At 44.9% G+C, this 19867-nt stretch overlaps 1 protein-coding gene and 1 long non-coding RNA gene across 3 annotated transcripts; one reads left to right on the top strand and one right to left on the bottom strand.

The window, feature by feature from the left end:
- Positions 1-316: 316 nt before the first annotated feature.
- Positions 317-6610, bottom strand: LOC111541562. Its single transcript, XR_002731301.1, has 2 exons — positions 6252-6610; positions 317-2320 (listed from the first exon to the last, which is right to left on the bottom strand). It is a non-coding gene; the product is annotated as an uncharacterized LOC111541562 (long non-coding RNA).
- ISL1 (ISL LIM homeobox 1) lies at positions 6402-18001 on the top strand. Of its 2 annotated transcripts, XM_023210447.1 has the most exons (6): positions 6402-6977; positions 7827-8016; positions 10786-11045; positions 12947-13233; positions 14543-14710; positions 16773-18001. In XM_023210447.1, the coding sequence occupies exons 1-6, from the start codon at positions 6950-6952 to the stop codon at positions 16887-16889; spliced, it is 1050 nt and encodes a 349-aa protein (XP_023066215.1). In that variant the 5' UTR covers positions 6402-6949; the 3' UTR covers positions 16890-18001. The 2 variants fall into 2 exon arrangements, with proteins under 2 accessions (XP_023066215.1, XP_023066216.1); XM_023210448.1 differs by lacking the exons at positions 6402-6977; positions 7827-8016 and adding an exon at positions 9749-9913.
- Positions 18002-19867: the final 1866 nt, after the last annotated feature.

Below are 19867 nucleotides of genomic sequence, written 5' to 3'. Positions count from 1 at the left end.
GCTGCAGGGAGATTTCTCGTTTTGTAATTCAAACATTTGCAACACAAAGTGAATAAACCTGAAAAATGCCAACTAAGAAGTTGGGTATCTGTATTTTGGAGTGATATTTAGAATTAAGTTAGTCATGAAAATCTTCTGTACCAATAACTGTGCAGTTATCGTTTTCGTACGCTGCCAACAAGGCAGACAGATGCAGAGGAAACGTCCTTACAATTTTCTGGAATGTAGACACGAAGCGCAAATTGAACCTCTGGCAGATGGCAGAAAAGGTGACTTGACAATGAGTTTGAAACAATTAAAGTGATATTCTCATGCATTCATTTCCACAATTTTATTCATTTCGAGGAAAGCCCAGATGATTGGAACATGGACATAAAGGAGGACAACCTAAGACTGCGAGTTTCATCTTCCGAAAGGTTACATTTACAAGCAGGCTGCCGGAGGCTGCGCGTTCTTTCTCATTCTTTGCATCCAGGAGGCTGGAGGGTCTTGCAGCCTACCCCAGCTCCCCCACACTCCAACCCCATAAGGAAGGGACACCGCCGCCCCTTGTTTAGTAATCCTTGGGTTTTCTGATCACTATCCTCTAGGCCAGCGATCAGATTCACCTCTTCTTTCGCGTCCCTACGGGAAACCAAGGCCATCAGGGGCCCTGGTCCCGAGCTTGAGCAGCGAGATATTCACAATAAGGAACTAAGTGTGGCCTCTCAGGGGTTGCGCTCGCCATCCAGGGACTGAAAGAGACCTGGGGATGATTTTCTCCTTTCCTCTAGCAGGAGTCAGGACAAGGGGCGTGGATTCGGTTCAATTTTTCTGCTTCGGTCAATGGGAAGATGAAATAGAAAAATTCCCTTTAACTCGCAACACTGACTTAGGGGGCTATCTAGCTTGAAGGCTGGCAAATTGCAAAACGGCGGGGGGCAAAGAGACGGTTGGGGTCTCTGTTTAGCGCTTCTCTCATCCCTGGACTCAGGCTAGGTTAAATTTCCAGCGACGTGTGTGCTTGAAAGCAGACAGGTCGGGTTCTTGGAAACAACTTATAGCAGAGTTTCTGAGCCCCAGAAGGATCTTAAGACAGAAGTTCCTGAGCCCTGAACAAGAGGCTACCTGGGGTACAGCGATTGATCTCCGTGCGGTGAGGCTGGGAAGGGAAGGCATTGTTGACCTTTTGGGGAGCAAGTGAACAACTCAGTCGAGTTGATGAACTGACGTTCTTTCTGAAAGGGGTCGTCTCCTGGGCCCCTTTTCTTTTCTCAGTCGGCCTTTAGCAGGTAGGGAGGCAGGGCAAATTCTTCTCTCAATGTGAAGTCACAAAGAATTGATGAGTTTTAACAGCATGAATCTTAAGTCGTAGATAATTCTAAACACACCCGCGCCAGAGTTCACACCCTTGTTCCTCTCCACGGAGTCGGAGCAGACAGCGACCTTCAAAATTGTCCCTAAAATGTCTCTCGAACTGACTGGGCACTTACTGGGATTTCAGGGGTTTTTCTTCAGCTTCCAAACTACTATTACGCGCAGAATATACTGGTAGTTGCCAGCAGTGATTGCCCCCCACCTCTTTTTAAAAGTAGCCCCCGTCCACGCACCATTCAGCTTACACTAAACTGTCCCGACATGCCTTAGCCGTCAGTTTAATTTACAAAGTAGCTGTAACTCTTGACATCACCTCCGCAGCCCACCCGAGGACTCCTTTCCAGGACACCTTATGAGGCTGTTTTTCGAGCGCTGAATTCTGAGACTTAAAGGAAGGTTACTTGAGGCATCCTGGTAGATTTCCGGGCTTCCAACTCCCTCCCCTGCTTGGCTGGTAATTTTCTGCTGCTCCACCTCCTCCCCCACTTGACCTCCTCCAAGGTACCTTCGCCTCCCCTCCCCCGCTTGTCCCCAGTAAATCTCCAGCGGGTGGGGGAAATCAACCCTTTGGCGCTAAAGCTAAACTCAGAGCTGCCCGTTGGACAGGACTGCAGTGGGGGAAATGGTGTCCGTCCTTTCAGAAAGAATGATCAACTAGATGGAGGTTAACTTGCTCCACGTTTCCCGAGATCTCAGGCGGACCCATGAGTGTTTTGCTAGATTCAGTGCAAATGTAGATTTCAGCTGAACCGCTCAGGACTTGAGAGATAACTATTTCACTCTCCGGACTGCAACCACTTCCGCGAGAATCTGATACATTTAATGAAGGCTTTGCCAGATGTACCGGTCAGCGTGTCCTTGGCCCACCACAACTTGGGTCAGCACACTGCACTCACTAGCACCAACCTGGGCTCCACGCAGCAGAACTCCGTTAAAAATCGTCTTTCCTGGTCACTTAGGAGTTCTAGGGGGCAGGGGGAAGCAAGAAAAAGGTTTCACTTGACACCGCCGGCCGCTTTTGATAAGTCATTGCAAATACTTTCAGAAGCACAATTTTAAAGGGAGAATCCAAATTTCCGTCCTCGCTCGGCCGAACTCCTCCCTGCAATCAGCTGCAGACCATCACAGGCTCGGGACTGAACTGAGGTTTGTGGCTTCGCAGCTGCCCCGATGCGATGCTGGGAGCATGAAATTCTATCTCGGCTGAGAACCGAGCAACAGACCGCACAAGAACAGTGCCTTCTGGCCTGTCATCTGCCAAGAAATACCAGGAACGCTGGTGTCAGAAACAACAACCTGAACCCAGAAAGTAAGGCTAGGAAGCTCTGTGTGCAGAGAAAATTCTTGCTAATTCACCCAGACTGTTTTAACTGGTTAATAAAGCAACTGACACTCAACAAAACCACAATCGCAGCAGGAGTCCTAGGCATCAAAATAAGAATCACAACTAAAGGTTTGTTGTTGTTGTTAACAACTGCCTTTATTATCACTGCTTAGTATTTTTTTTTTAAGTAAAAGGAAAGAAAAAGAGATAATCATTTCATACACAGTGGTATCTCTTCCTTTTCTCCGAAATTAGAGCACAGATTCTCTTGACTGTTCCTCAATAAGCCACCACCAACAACGGGAAGAGAGGCAAATTGGTTCTAAACACCCATACCCCGTTCCCGGTGGAATACAGTCAATCGTAACTCCTTTAAAAAGCACATAATTTTATCTGACCCTTGGACATGCTTAAAGATACTGAGGACTTATATAGCCTTATTCTACATGACTAGAGACTACACATAAAAGATAAAAACGGGAAAATGGATACATATGCATCTACACAATATCCATTTTTAGAGGTAAATAAAATGTTCCTGTTTCACTTTGGCCCCCAAACTATATATGATTGTGGACATCAGAAAATATAAACCCTTCAGGTATATATATATATTTTTTTCATTTGAATACTTTACTCAGTGAAAGTAGCAGTGTAACTGTTATTCTACTCTTTCAAACCTGATTCTGATGTGAGCTAAACATATAGCATCATCTCCCTGGGAACAAATTCCCAAATTTATACCTTCATTGGAAAGCTGATCAAAGCCCCTCTTCCCTTCCCAATCTTGGTTAGATGAGAAGGAATAAGCTGTCTGTTTGTGACTTCCCAAAGAACCAACTTAAAATTCATTTATATCTGCCAGAGGTTACTGGGAGATCAATAAATGCTAAATGTGTAATTTTACCTTTCAATTGGAATTAAAACCTATTCAGATTTTTGAAGTGTAACTTGGGAGCATGATGTTTGTTCAGGAATCTGTAACATTAAGTTTGATGTGGAATGTTTAAATTGTAATTAAAGCAGAGAAAGCAACAGTATACAAAAACACAGGTCTAAGAGCCCACCAGGAGGTTGGGTGTTAACAGCCACATTTTGGAAGTTGTATACAAGTGCACATGGGCAGATGCCACAGACTCCAGAGGAACTTACGTTTCAGTATCCCTTTTATATTGAAAGACACTGTCGGATATATTGAGGCAGCCTGGAGGTGATGGGGACTATACGTAATAACTATTCATACTCCTCTTTTTCTCAGTAAAGGAACTCAAACCAGAGATTCACACTATTGCCATTTTCAAGGATATATTTTCGACCTAACAATATACAAAGGTCAAAACGAGTCCATTTTTGAGAGGAGAGGGTCTAATCCCCCCTTTGAACACAAGAGGTCGCTCCTGTAATCAAGTATTAAGGAAAAATTGCTAATCAGTTTTATGTATTCTCTTGAAAACAAAATTTTACAGATATATTTGATGTACTAAATCCACATACAGCAATCAGCTGAGGAAATGAGAATAGTCCATGATCAATTTAGAACTTCAAGGTGAGGTGAAACTACAAAGCCTGCTATTCTAACTTGGATTTTAATGTAAAACTTACCATGATACATGCACTGAACTTCAGAGCATGTCCATCATGGTGGGGGTCCCTCAAACGTCTCCTTTTAATGCGGGTATCTTCACCATGCGTCTTAATTCTATCAGTTTAGGAACTTACTAAGAAAATACTTGTTTACAACAATGGTGCAGAATGAAAAGAGGAAAACGTTGTCTTCACCATTAAGGTGAAATTGCCTGTTACTAAAGGTTTCCCCCAAGCCACATGCCAGTTTTTCTACTTGGAATTGCTATCATCTGCAATAATTCTTTGTAATGCAATAGCTTATTGGTTTAGGGAGTTAAAACACCACACTATGTGTGGGAGGTGGGGGCTGGTTTGAAGGAAGATGGATAGTGAGGGTCCTTTGTGGATCTCAAATGTAAGTCATCAGGCTTCTGGTAGCTTCTGGTGTTTAATTACATCTTATAAACGTGGCATGATAGAATATGACTGGGTAAAACTCTCCATTTTCTGGCCTTGTGGTGGTTATCTTTTTTTACTAGGGTCAACATGTTTATCTATATGGGAAACATGCCCGAATACTGGGAAGATTTGCTTCGTGTTGAGATTATCAGCATCAGCTTTGCAAAAGCAGCTTGACAAAAGGCTCCATACATTTAATACCAGAGACTAGAGACAGACAAAAAAAAAAAAAAAAAAAAAAAAAAAAAAAAAAAAACCACAACGGGTAAACTTATCAGCCTAGGTCTATTCAACTTTCGCTTTCATATACGTGCTACAAAATAACTTATAATAAAAATGAAGGGAAGAGAGATCCAATTTGAAATTCTCCTTGAGAAAAAGCAAAATAAATCAAAACGAGTTCCTGGGGAAGAAAGCCTCAGCTAGGTCAAGAGGAAACTTTTGCATCTTAGATTCCCTTTCCGCCTCTGAGAGGCATTACCCGTTCAAGCCCAGCCAATGCGACCGGCCAGGACTTAACAGCTCTTATCAAGGGTTAGATTCTGCGAAAGATACAAAGAAAGGAGTTTCCTAACACACCGGGTCCTCTCACGGCAACAAGACACCGAAATTAAGCCTACTATGGTTTGTGTCTGTAGGCCTTTTTAGATAAAACTGGCAGTCCCATTAGATAAGAAATGGCTTTTTAGAAGCTTTGGGGGAAGCGCGGGGGTTCTTCGTGGCCTTCCTGTGACTTTGTCTTTGGCAGACTGTAAGAGATGATGGGAACATGTAAGAATGATTGAAAAAGGTTACCGGCGAGTTGCACCCAACAATCTTCTCTCTCCAAGTAGCTTCCTGAGAGAAAATTATTATATATCAACGCCTAGGGACGTGAAACAGATCTTCCACTGTTCTGTAACAGAATCCCTCCCTACTCGCGCCCTTACACTAATGCATTGTTTAAAAATCTCCAGTCATGGAGACTTGTCCTTATAATTATCAAAACACCACAGCTAGCTGCACAAGTCTGCTTAAAAACAAAGGGGAGGAGACCAGCAGAGAGAGGAATTGGACAGTATATTAAAACCTTACAAACTGTAGACTACTTAAAGATCATTTTGCTCTTTGGCTTCGTGTTAGTGAACTTCAATTCTAGAGTTAAACTGATAAGCAGACCTCGCGGGTCTGAAAGACAAAAAGTCAGTCCGCGGAGTCAACTTCGTTTTACCGGTGCGTTCCAACCTGATTGTCCGCAACAGCAAGAAGCGCTTTTCCTCCCACCCCACGTTTTTAGATATCTGAGGTCGGGGAAGACGGAGTTACCGTGTAGCAGTCAGGAAACAGTTCCTCTGGGTTTAATCATCCCATTCCCAACTCTTCTTCCCCTAGCGCGCCGAGCGCAGCCAGTTCTGAAGGGAACTCACCCTCCCGAGCAGCCAAGGAGGGCTAGGCCCTGGGGATGTGCGCCACGGCGTGGGACCAAACCAAGATAAGCGGCCTGCTCCAAGTTCCCCCCGTTTCCTAGAGCCCGGGAGGGACCTCGTCAACAGGTAGACCTACCCACCAGCCACTCGCCACGAGCGGCAGAAAGTGAGCCCCGCGCGCAACGCTGCCATTCGGACTGCGGGGACCCCAGGAGCGGAGGGCGGAGGAGTAGCGCGACAGGAGGCGAGGGCGCAGACGGCACGGCCGGGAAGGAACGCGGGAGGGGGCAGAAGGAAGAGGAGGAGAAGGAGAAGGAGGCCAGAGCCAGAACAGCCCGGCAGCCCGAGCATCGGGGGAGAACGGGCTGAGCCCGCAGCAAGTTGCCTCGGGAGCCCTAATCCTCTCCCGCGAGCTCGCCGAGCGGTCAGTGGCGCACAGCGGCGCCGAGACTGAAATATGATAATCAGAACAGCTGCGCCGCGCGCCCTGCAGCCAATGGGCGCGGCGCTCGCCTGACGTCCCCGCGCGCTGCGTCAGACCAATGGCGATGGAGCTGAGTTGGAGCAGAGAAGTTTGAGTAAGAGATAAGGAAGAGAGGTGCCCGAGCCGCGCCGAGTCCGCCGCCGCCGCAGCGCCTCCGCTCCACCAACTTCGCCGGCTTAAATTGGACTCCCAGATCCGCGAGGGCGCTGCGCAGCCGAGCAGCGGCTCTTTCAGCTTTGGCAACCCCAGGGGCCACTATTTCCCACTTAGCCACAGCTCCAGCATCCTCTCTGTGGGCTGTTCACCAACTGTACAACCACCATTTCACTGTGGACATTACTCCCTCTTACAGATATGGGAGACATGGGAGATCCACCAAAAAGTAAGAGGCTATTTTACCTTGTGGGGCTCGGTGTGCTGTTCTTGTGCGGGGTTCTCTCTCAGGCACCGGCTGAGGTGCCAAGGGCTCTTTGGAGTTGGAGTCATTGCCTGGAGAAAGAGAAAAGGTGGCTTTTTCTTGTTGCCGCCGCGCCTGCATGCTTACTGTCGGTTCTTATCTTCGGGAAACTGATCGTACCTTGTGTTTGAATTCGCCTGTGTACCCTCCAAAACCCTAGCTTTCTGGTGCTAAGCGGTGATTTCCTCCTGGGGAATCCTGAGCTCTCCGAGAAGGTTATTATGTTGCAAAGGTCTGCCTGCACAGTCAATACCCAGAGATGTGAATTAGCATTAGACTTGCAAAAGAGTGACAACTGTATTTATGCCTGCCCTTGCTAACAATATCCAGTCCTATGTGCTATTTAAGAGCGTGCTTCATGGAAAATATAGACATCCCTGCATTCACTTAACCCTTCTAGTCAAAACCTTTTCTTTGACTTAACTTATCCATAATCTTTCCCAATGATTATAGCAAAGAGGAAGGAGGGGGATAAAAAGAAATACAAAATAAGCGGGTTTGATTGCGTGCTAGGCGTACAAATGTAGACTATTCCAATCTGCATTTTACATATATTCCACCTCCTTTAAAAATGAGTCAAGGTTTTGATGGCACACTTCAATTACCATCCCGAAGTGCAATACTCTTTAAAAAAAAAAAAAAAAAAAAAAAAGGAAAGAAAAGAAAAAAAAAAAAACCTCCCAGAGTACGCCCTATAAGAGAACGACACTAAAAGTGTGTTTATCTCTGTAGGAAGTAAACGGTTAGTCAATCATGTATTTATTTTCATTTCAGAAAAACGTCTGATTTCCCTATGTGTTGGTTGCGGCAATCAGATTCACGATCAGTATATTCTGAGGGTTTCTCCGGATTTGGAATGGCATGCGGCATGTTTGAAATGTGCGGAGTGTAATCAGTATTTGGACGAGAGCTGTACATGCTTTGTTAGGGATGGGAAAACCTACTGTAAAAGAGATTATATCAGGTATGACATTTACACTTCTTCCTTAATTTTGTGAGATTTCCCTTACTCTCCCCACTCTTTATGTATTATTTGGTGTGGCTTTGTCTTTTTGTGAAGTTTGCCTCTGTGGAGTCATGCAAGCCAAAGTTACCCTGTACATGTGTTACAAAAATCAAGCTATGCTGTTCATTTCATTTTTTAGTGGAGAAAAACAAAAACCCTTAACAGTGGTATTCATAATTCTGGGGTATTGAGGCTTGTTTAATTACTCTTGGAATTTATGATGCACAAATTATTTTCTTCTTTCACCCTCCCCCTTACAAAACAAAATTTTTAAAAGATGGAGAAGTTTGGGTTTTTAACTTTAAAATAGGGTCGACTTTTATTGTATAGTGCAGTGTTCTGTTTGTTTTAGTCCTTTTTAAAGTTAGTAACTTAAACAAATTTTTTGTTGACATCAATGCAATAGGTGAAATAAAAGTTTGACCGAAGCATGTTTAGAAATGTACTTTGAAAGAGCGAGTACAGGTATTGCTCCTTTTATTTTTTGGGTAAGACCTCCTTCTGAGAAAAATTTAAAACCAACCTAAATATTCCTTGCAGAAAACACCGGAAACTTAATCTTTTTAAATATTAACCCTTTGGTGACATCTAACTGTCTCTTCTTTCTTATCTTATCTGAGCTGATGAATTAAAGCAGATCAAATTGCCCATCATCTGTCTACGAACAATTGGTATATTTAGATAATTGAACAGCTTCCTTTCTCACATTAAAATCTGGTAACTGATAAAATGAGTGAATTGTCCAAATTGACAAGACTAAAACCACATGGGAACTTTCTGAGTTTGGTTTTGTTGTTTTGGAGAGTTTTTTTTTTTTTTCCCCCTCCAATTTATTCTGCATCAGGCTTTGCTAATCTCAAGTTTTCTCTGACTTGTGTGTATATATCAGAAACTTTGTTTTCTGCCTTAGAAAGCCAGTAGAGTCTCTAAAGAAAATTGTATTTGTTTTATTAACAAACAGAAGAGGTATCACCATTATTATTATGTTAAATAGCAAAATATCACTTTTTAAATGTCTGATGGCTATTAACAAATAATTAATTAGCTTTTGTAAGGCAAATGGTTTCTGAAGTTGAGAACTTTTATTAAAGTTTAATTAAGATTTAATATACAGTCACAGTTTGCTCCTGCTCACTTAGTGTCCAGCATATTTTTCTTCTTCTTTATAAATCATGACACGGAGAGGATAATCTTGGTAGATAAAATTAACCTGGTTGGGGGAGGTTAATACTTTAGAGAGGGAGTAAAAGGAAGTAAGGGAAGTCGGGGTACAGGAAGGGGGAGGGATTTTCTAAATTGTTTGGTCACCGCCAAAGTCAAGTCTTCACCCTATGAAATGGAAGATCTCACATTGAGTAGGCGGAGGGAGGAAAAACTTTTGAATCCACCTTCTAACCTCTGACAAATGAGCGTTTTCATGGTTTACTAGATTGGTGTGTAAATGCCAGATTCTAGAGAAGGAGAGTCCACTTCAGGGGTATCTTTACTCCTGTGGAAATAGTATTTTGCTCAATTGCACACAGGTTTGCATGTGCCTACTTCTGGATATACACATTTGTAGAAGGACCTAATCATTTCTGCCTTCTCTCCACTCTCTCTCAACTCTCTCTCTCTCTCGCTCTGTGTGTGTGTGTGTATGTGTAATCTTGTAGTTGTAAAAGCAGAACAGACTGAACAGTTAGATTTCCACATCTCTCCTTGGAGAAGCAGTGTGCGTCCTCCTGTTGTGTGGATCTTGTCCTCTCTCTTCCATTCTTTATTTTTGTAGGAATGCCCCAGCTTCTGTTATTCCTGAAAGATGGAGAAGGGGCCAGGGAAGTGCAGCCTAGATGGAACCTATAAAGATTGTCCCTTGGTAAGGAAAGGCCAGCAGTGAGAAAGACCTGAGAAGTGGGTCTTTGCATTTTTTCAGTCTGGTCATGGTTTTCAAGAAAATTAAAATAGAGGTAGATGATTTAACAAGTTGAAAAAGATTGAGGGAACAGACACAGATTTTTAAAACAATAATAATAATAATACAAGGAAGAATGAAGCGAAAATGTTCTGTTAACATTGCTGCCTGAAGAAAGTCTATAGTTGGAGAAAAACTGGAAAGTACTTGTGCAAAAGGAGATATGGAAACGCTCAGAGGTTTCATTTTGTTATTCTGCTTGTTTGTGAGTGTTTGCAAACCGAGTGGGGTGACAATCCCCTTCTCCTACCTCCTTTTTCTTGGAAGGAGGACTTTGTGTTGCAGTTTTAGACATTTCTAGCAGCAGAATTTGGGGGATAGGGAAGTGAAAGTGTGGGTGTCGGTGGCCACCAGAGTCTTTCTGGCTTCCCTCCTGCGAAGATCTGCAAGATCAACCTGGGACTGATGGCTAGAGCAGCAGCCCGAGTCTGGAATCCAATACATTTTCTGTGGTACAGGCTAGGTGTTTTGAACTAAGAGTTACCGCTTGAGACAGAGGTTCATCGGAAAGGAAACGGGAGTAAAAGAAAGGGAGGAGGGAGGAAGGGGAAAAGAGAGATGGGGGAAGGAAGAGAGACTGGGAGGGAGAGAGCAGGGTTTCATTTCTCTCCTCTGTTCTCAACTTCTGTTTGGAAATGCTGTTTACTTGGGGCATCTTGCCCGGGATCTTGGGCCAGGGAAGTGCCCGCCTGAAGTGACCCCCTCTTCCTGTGCTTCTCTCCCCTCTCTGGGCCGTCTCCCCCCCCCCCCCCCCCCCCCCCCCCTCCCCCGCACAGGTTGTACGGGATCAAATGCGCCAAGTGCAGCATCGGCTTCAGCAAGAACGACTTCGTGATGCGTGCCCGCTCCAAGGTGTATCACATCGAGTGTTTCCGCTGTGTGGCCTGCAGCCGCCAGCTCATCCCTGGGGACGAATTTGCGCTTCGGGAGGACGGTCTCTTTTGCCGAGCAGACCACGATGTGGTGGAGAGGGCCAGTCTGGGCGCTGGCGACCCGCTTAGTCCCCTGCATCCAGCGCGGCCACTGCAAATGGCAGGTACTCCTCTGCCCGGCTCGGGTAGGCAGGCGCCCGGTTAAGCCAGCCTGTGTGCCGGCGGCCACAACAACGGTGGTAGCTACAGGGGTGGTGGTAGTGTTTGCCTGCAGTTAAATGAAGTGTTTTGTACGCAATTTGCTTGTGCTGTGCTCTGCTCCTTTGCAGCAAGGTTCAGTGCACTCACTGTCTCCCTTGATTCCCCAAGCACACCTACACTGTCTGTGTCTATATGGTTACACATAAATGTACACCACTGGTGTACACGTGTATACACAAGCCCAAACATTACTTCCAGTTCGTTTTGGTCTCCAAACCTTGGCTTGCTGAAAACGGGCTTCAGCTCCCAGCCAGGTATTCTCCTGCTGCCTAATTAAAGGGGTGGAGCCCCGGGTCCCTGGAGCTTCATCCTTTAACCCAATGAAGGAAGCTTAGGTGGCCTGAAGTCATTTAGTCTCCCAAATCCTTTTTCCTTGTGAGTTGCTTCACGGTCGAAACATTTTTTAAATTTTTTATCTTTTTGTGAGAGAACAGGACTGAAAAGATACAATTTTAAAAACTGCAGGCCATTGCACAGAGCTATAATTTAAAACTGTCAACAAGCTAATCTGCAGTAATTGCCTTTTAAAGGGAGCCTGCTTCTTTAAATCATTCATTCTATATGATTTGGTGAGAATTTCATCTTCAGGCCCATGGTTGTAGCTCTAAATTGACCCCATAGGTGTTGGCCTGACACTAGGGGATTGTAGAAGGTGCAGGATGTGTATCATATAGATAAGAGGACTCATTCCCAAGGAAGAGGAGTGGAAACCTGGCAAGGTTGGTCAGGACCAAAGACATGGGTAAGAAGGTGGACAGTGTTTCCAAACCTGACTTTCTCTCATAAATAGATTGACTCTTTTGCAGTTTTAAAGTATAAATTCCCACTAAACACAGAAGGTGAGGAAACTGTAGTGCTCCCTTACCCTTCTGCCTTCTGGCAGCTCTAAGAATTCTGTTCAGGGGGATTTGTGACTGGTTTGCACTGGGGCAAGGCCAGGGGTGGTGCTCCTGTTCAGTGGAGCCTGCACTCTGCTTGCCGGGAAGCACAGAGGAAGCTAAAATACCGGGAGGGAGGCGGGGGACATATCCCAGCCACCGTTTATCTAGAGCCTAGGCAGCTCAACAGAGTTTCCGTTTTCTACTGCTTGGGGTCTGCCCATCTCAGGAACATCCATGTATTACTTTAGATTTAATACAAAGGAAGAGCAAGGATTGGAGATATGGCAGAAATAGCGAAAATCTTCAGCCCCTTGACATGATTGTCCTCTCGGACTCAAGTTCAAGGCGTTTTGGCAGAGTTCTCAGCCTTCCCCTTGCAGAAATCCCTGCTCGTGTAGTATTTATGGCTGTCACTGAAGTGCTCTGCGTTCTTCCTTGTACCCTCTATGGCCTTGGCCCAAGAGAAAATTCTGAGCCTGGAAAGGGTGGTAATCTATGTAACTGGGGCCCAGTCTGGGCACAAGGAAACGTGAGAAAGGAGGAGAAACAGTGCTGAAAAATGCCACGCCTGCTGTGAACAGGGGGACAGATTTTAAACCTGCTTCCCTTGGCTAACACTTTGTTGACACGAGGAGGGGTGGGTGCTGCATTCCGGCCCAGTATTACTCAGCATTGACCTGTGCAGATTAGAGAGGAAGATTTTATTCTCCCTTTCACCCTCTTCGCCCCACCTCTGCATCCCCCTGCTTTGTGTGCCGAGGCTGCAAACACTAGCCATTGTCCTGGAGTATCTCAGGCGGGCGAGCAAGCGGGCGGGCGGGCCGGCGAGCAGGCCAGTGAGCTAGCGCGGGCGGGCAGGCGAGTGAGGGCGGGCGGGCGAGCGAGCGGCCAGCCCAGCGCTCACGGCGCTCCTTGCCCCGCAGCGGAGCCCATCTCCGCCAGGCAGCCGGCCCTGCGGCCCCACGTCCACAAGCAGCCGGAGAAGACCACCCGCGTGCGGACTGTGCTGAACGAGAAGCAGCTGCACACCTTGCGGACCTGCTACGCCGCAAACCCGCGGCCGGATGCGCTCATGAAGGAGCAACTGGTAGAGATGACGGGCCTCAGTCCCCGTGTGATCCGGGTCTGGTTTCAAAACAAGCGGTGCAAGGACAAGAAGCGAAGCATCATGATGAAGCAACTCCAGCAGCAGCAGCCCAATGACAAAACTGTGAGTGGCTCTGGGGCCAGGCAGGGAATGCGAGGGGGAAGTAGATGCGGCGTGCGAGGTGAGGTGCGTTCCTGGTGCCCAGTCTGGCAGGCGCGCGGTTTTCAATCCTGCTCCTGGGCAGGAGTTTGGCTGGGGCTGCCCCTTATCCCCACCCCCACCCATGCTTGGGGGAGAGGTTACCCGGCGCGTGCCGCCAGCCGAGGGCGGGGAAGCTTGGAGGCTCCGTACGCCAGGGGAACGGCAGCCAGGTCCCAACCTCGTGGGTGGGCTCATGCCCTTCCTCCTCGCCTGTACCTGCGAACCGGAGAAACGCTGTCCTCCCCTCCGAGGGCAGGCGGCAACAAGGTTTGGCCCGGGTTTTGCCAACATTCAGATCGTCAGTTCCTCACGTACAGTAGAAGAGGGAGGGATAACACCTTGGGTTCCTACCTACATCTAGGGGTTCCGTGGGCAGGTCACCCTGTGAGCCCCCAGGGCGCACTGTATTTTTGAGTAAGGTTGGCCGCTGCGCACCTTCAGGCTGAGGAGTTCCCCCAAGGTGACCCGCATGCCCAGAGCACCCTCTGCTCCAGGTGAAGCCCAGGTCTCCACAGAGACTCGCACCAGTATCCACTGTTATCTTGGGCCCACGGAAGCACCCACTCTGCAGGCCTCCTGGTGAAGTTAAGCTAGAGTTTCTTTTCTTTCTTTCTTTTTTTTTTTTTTCTTTTACTGCTTTGGCCCTATTTTTAAATGCCATAAAACCTGCTGTCATTAAACTTGGCAGGCTGGCCAAGACTGGGCCAGGGCACTTTCTGAGTTGGTTAGTGCATAATAGCACAATAGGAACCAGTCCCAAATGCTTTGGGGGGATGAGGTGGGGGGCTTGCTCTTCCTTGAGGAGAACTGCTTGGAAAAAATCTGCAGCTTACTGAAACTGCCCAGAAAACCACCCTGTGTAGAGGCTGAAGGGAAACCCTGCTTACCTCAGCTTTCTAGTTCTGGGAAGCTATGGCCTGAGAAGGCAGAGGGGAGGAATTGGGCTGAGCTGTGAAGGCAAGGGGGAAGAAGAAAATTAAAGAATTTGGTTTAATAAGGTCCATGCAGACCTAATAGTCCAGCCCACAGAGGCAGAAACACAAAACACAATAAAACAAAACTGAATTCTAGCTAATATCTATAGGTACAGCAGATTAACTGAGTCAATAAAGGCCACTATATAGATAAGATAATACCAGGGTATATTTACTTAGCCTGTGCAGACAACGGAGGGAGGGAATTTGCTCATTAACATGTTGGGATTGGTGGGGGGGGGGGGGCCTATTCACAGAATATCCAGGGGATGACAGGAACTCCCATGGTGGCTGCCAGTCCAGAGAGGCACGACGGTGGCTTACAGGCTAACCCAGTGGAGGTACAAAGTTACCAGCCACCTTGGAAAGTACTGAGCGACTTCGCCTTGCAGAGTGACATAGATCAGCCTGCCTTTCAGCAACTGGTAAGTGTCAGCTCCCAGATGGAAGAGGCTGAATTCCCAACAGGGGACTCTGGTTTAACTGTCACACACTGAAAGATTCAGTGGGGAGGGTGCCTTCTTGGGCTCAGGGTTGGGGAGAAACCAAGGAGATGGGTAATGAAGAGAAGGGAGACAAATGCAAGGAAAACGAACCTCTTGTGCATCTTTTTTTTTTTTTTTTTTTTAATGAGACTGCATAATTTGACCATATAGGTTGAATTTTCTATCAATCAGGACTTCTTTGAAGGATTAATTTCAAGGTACCTAACTCTAGGTAGCATGTGCCAGAAGATGTACAGTGTTGGAGAATCATACATCTTAGAATTTTAGAGTTGTCCAGGACTTCAGGAAATCGTCTTGGCATTTCAATCAGCAATTAGTAAGTTTATCCTTCCTGAGCATCTAGAAAATGGGATATATAAGGACCCAAATCAAGGTGATTGTAGTACATAATCAATGCTATAATACATAATCAGTGTCGTTATCAATAAACAGCAGCCACATGTCTGGGTGCAGTTTTCAAATATATCAATAAAGATTATTCAAAGAGATCAATACTTTTTGTTACGGTATCCCTTGCTGGGAATGTCTTAATCTAAAATGTAGAATCGTTTAAACGTTTTCAAGTGTTTGAGTTCAAATGTCATAGAGGCACACACCGTTTACCATGTATAGCAAAAGGGACATGAGCTCTACCAATCAGAAGTAAAGTGTTCAATCTGTGAAAACCTTAACATGTTTTCCACATCCAGTGAAGAGAAAATTAATTCACTTTTTGCCTGCAAAAGGCATAAGGGATCAAGATGAATAAGAACAATAAATATATATCCTTCATAATATGCTGTATTTATATATATGATTTTTTTTCTTGAAGAGTAATCAGCCTTATAGAACCTTGTTTCATAAAATGTCAAGATGTATCCCGAAACCTTATTCCCTTTTTTGGAAATAAACCTTTAGTTGAGGTTAGCTTTTTACCCTCATATTTACCTGAAGGGTATTTACTTTCTCAATGTCAACAGTTAGGTAATTGGCCAGAGGCAAGTGGTTAAAAGGGCTTGGCCCCAGGCTGGTGTTTGCAAATGCTAAGTGGGTACAGAGGCTAGAAGTCCCTTAATCTCATATTGGAAAAATTTACTGTAGAAAGAAATGTAGGCTCTGGAACTAGGAAAAAAAAATTATTTTAAGACCATTAATCTGTTGAGTTATTTCAACGAAACCTGAATCACAGAAGGAAGCTAAGGGGAGGGTTCATGGCAGCCAAATGTTTGCACTTTCTGAAACTTTAGTGTCAGATGAGAGCTGTGGAAGGGAAGCTGAGGCAGGGGTGGGCATGGTTAGAGAAGGTTTACAACAGCAGTCCGGTGTGTTTACGGTTAAAGAAGGTGTCAGATATTTAAGAAGGAGTCAGATATTAGGGTTAAAAGAAGGAATCAGAATGGGATGATGTCATAATATATGGGTCTCATTTTGGAAGGAAGAGCCTGATGTAAAGAGAGAGAGAGAGAAAGGCCAAAAGGCAGCAGGACCAACAAGGAAGAATGCCCAAGCTATGAGCCTGCTGAGGAGTTAATCTTTGTTCTGTGGAGCCTTCTCTCAATCTCCCGTCAAAGGATCTGAGCCTGTTAACGGATTTTTCAACTGAAGAAGAGAGTCTTTGATGCCTAGAGACTGAGAGCTCGCCTACTCCCAGGGCAACATGTAGCCAGCAGGATAATTTTATCTTGAGCATGCATAGTAGAGTTGTGATGCCATTTTACAGTGGGAAACACATTTGTTCTTAAATAATTTAATGTAACATAATGTTGGGATTTCAGTTTCAGTTAAAACAGAGATCTTTTGGAGGATGGGAAAGTGAGAGGATTTCTTCTCAAGTTTTTCTCCTCTAGGCTTTCTCTAAGCTTGTTAAAATTCAGTTATCTATGTGGGTATCTTTACATATCTATGTGCACAAACATTTCTACATACACAATATGATGAGTTTATAACCTTTTTATGAATACTAGTCCAGCGTCCTTTATTTATTTCTCAACCTTCTATGCAGGTCAATTTTTCAGAAGGAGGACCGGGCTCTAATTCCACTGGCAGTGAAGTAGCATCAATGTCCTCTCAACTTCCAGATACACCTAACAGCATGGTAGCCAGTCCTATTGAGGCATGAGGAACATTCATTCTGTATTTTTTTTTCCCTGTTGGAGAAAGTGGGAAATTATAATGTTGAACTCTGAAACGAAAGTATTTGACAACCCAGTCAGTGAAAACTGAATCAAGAAATGAATGCTCCATGAAATGCACGAAGTCTGTTTTAATGACAAGGTGGTATGGTAGCAACACTGTGAAGACAATCATGGGATTTTACTAGAATTGAACAACAAACAAAACGCAAAACCCAGTATATGCTATTCAATGATCTTAGAAGTACTGAGAAAAATAAAAAGACGTTTTTAAAACGTAGAGGATTTATATTCAAGGATCTCAAAAAAAGCATTTTCATTTCACCGCACATCTAGAGAAAAACAAAAATAGAAAATTTTCTAGTCCATCCTAATCTGAATGGTGCTGTCATTGCCTTGCCAAATAGGAGCTCCAGCAAAAGCGCAGGAAGAGAGACTGGCCTCCTTGGCTGAAAGAGTCCTTTCAGGAAGGTGGAGCTGCATTGGTTTGGGATGTTTTAAGTTGACTTTAACAAGGGGTTAGTTGAAATCCTGGTCTCTTGGCCTATCCTGTAGCTGGTTTATTTTTTACTTTGCCCCCTCCCCCCTTTTTTTGAGATCCATCCTTTATCAAGAAGTCTGAAGCGACTTTAAAGGTTTTTGAATTCAGATTTAAAAACCAACTTATAAAGCATTGCAACAAGGTTACCTCTATTTTGCCACAAGCGTCTCGGGATTGTGTTTGACTTGTGTCTGTCCAAGAACTTTTCCCCCAAAGATGTGTATAGTTATTGGTTTAAATGACTGTTTTTTCTCTCTATGGAAATAAAAAGGAAAAAAAGGAAAATTTTTTTGTTTGCTCTTGCATTGCAAAAATTATAAAGTAATTTATTATTTATTGTCAGAAGACTTGCCACTTTTCATGTCATTTGACATTTTTTGTTTGCTGAAGTAAAAAAAAAAAAAAGATAAAGGTTGTATGGTGGTCTTTGAATTATATGTCTAACTGTATGTGTTTTGTCTTTTTCTTAAATATTATGTGAAATCAAAGCGCCATATGTAGAATTATATCTTCAGGACTATTTCACTAATAAACATTTGGCATAGATAAATAAATAAACACAGTGATCCAGGGTCCCTCTTTTATGTTTACAAACAAGCTATTCAAATGTCTGAAAATAAGGATTGCATGTGAATTGGAGTAAACTGACACACAATAGGAGTGATGTTGTATTGCAAGTCGTTAAGGTTGAGTTTGCAAGTTTGCGTTTCAATAGTTGGATCAGAGTTGGTTGGAAACCCCTTAGCTCTCAGCTATGATAATGCTACTGGTTTTGTGAAAATGAGATGCTGTTCTCTGTCCTGACCCCTCTCTTTCCTTCCCCCAGTCTCTTCCTTGCCGTACCCCACCCATCCACCCACCCCAAATAGGAAAAGGGTCTTGCTTAAAATGGCTTTTGATTCAGAGTCACTATTTTATTTTCTTAGAATAAGTGATTTATACCAAAGGCTCTTGCTTGGGATTGTTGAAATGACCTATATGTCAAATATATAAGCTCTTGGTAAAAGAGAGGCTTTCTGCCTAGCCAGTGAGGTATGACCATTATTTACCAGTGGCGGCTGTCAGCCGATTGAGAAATGCTGCTGTATTTGTGCAGAAGGAACAGGCCTAGAGAAGAGAATATGCTCTGCAATTCCCAGACCAGTCAGTGTATGCATTTTCTTGCCTCTTCTTCCGTCTCCCACCTCCGATTTGTCCCTTCCCCAAGTCTGATTTCAAAAATCTTGGGAAAGATGACTGGCTATGGGGAGACCGTTCTGTTAGGAAACCACCTTTTATGGGGGTGGGGTAGCAGGTCGTGTGCTTTGCTGAACCCATCAGCTATCAGAGTTATGGGCATGCTCTCTGGGATAGACTATTCCCTGCCGCTCCCCCCCCCCCCCCCCCCCCCCCCCCCCCCCCCCGCCCCCAGCAATAGTTCAAGTGCCAGAGCCAGAACCCTGGAAAAGATAAATGGCACTGCCCGAAATTGGGCTTCTTGGTGCTTCTTCGTTTGCTGGCGTCGAATTAGGATTTGGGTCTTCACCCTGTTCCCTCGCCTCCCTTTACCCCCACCCCGGGATGATGCTTTGACTCTGGAAACTGCATTCATTTGTATGCGCGAGTGTAATGCCATTTTCAGTACCTGACAATTCTTAATAAATGTGAAAGCTGAAGTACCCTAATCGTGTGTCGTGTGGCATACCCCTCCGGGCTCCATAGGGTGAGGTGGAGGCTCTGTCCCCCAGCTCCCAAGTTGCTTTCACCCTCTCCAAACCTGCCGCAAGTCTGGAAGCCAGCCTCAATTAGGCTTTTGTTTGGTTTGGTTCTACATAACGGGTTAATTACAGGCTCTAACATGGGGGCAGAGAGAAAACAAACTTTGCATTGAAAATGTTACAGTGCATTAGACATGCCCGTTGATTACTTTGATTGTTGTGTCTAATTCTTGACAGAGGGTTAATAATTTGGCCGGTGGTAATAATGGCTTGCAGTCTTCTGCTGAGAAAAACAAGAGTTGTGTCTTATCTCACACGGATCTTCTCGGGGAAAGGTTTTTTGTTTGTTTGTTTGTTGTTGTTGTTGTTTTTAACTCAGATCTCCCTCCTCTAATCTCTTGCCAAGGGACTTTACTGTTTTAGCTTCCCATTCACTATTTCTATTGTTCTCTTTTTTCCTTTTTCCTCACCATCATAGCTGAAATGGCAACTAATATGCATGTGTAAGGATGGCAGGTTCAATGTGAATATTGGTGTCATGCCTGCAAAGTTACTGAGAGTCCAAGCCTTCCTTACTTGAAAAACACTGGACCCGCTTCCCTAGCCATAGCCTCTGGAGGACTCAAAAATGTTAGGGACTAGAGATGGAAAACACTTTCTTTAGGGTTTGAATGCAATAGAGGTACTTAAGTGAGGCACCCATCTTTGTGAAGCTTTTTCCTCCTCA

Source organism: Piliocolobus tephrosceles, chromosome 4 (genome assembly GCF_002776525.5).
Source record: "Piliocolobus tephrosceles isolate RC106 chromosome 4, ASM277652v3, whole genome shotgun sequence".
Taxonomy (NCBI): Eukaryota; Metazoa; Chordata; class Mammalia; order Primates; family Cercopithecidae; genus Piliocolobus; species Piliocolobus tephrosceles.
The sequence above is the reverse complement of the archived record's forward strand: the minus strand, read 5'-3'. Positions and strand labels throughout refer to the sequence as shown.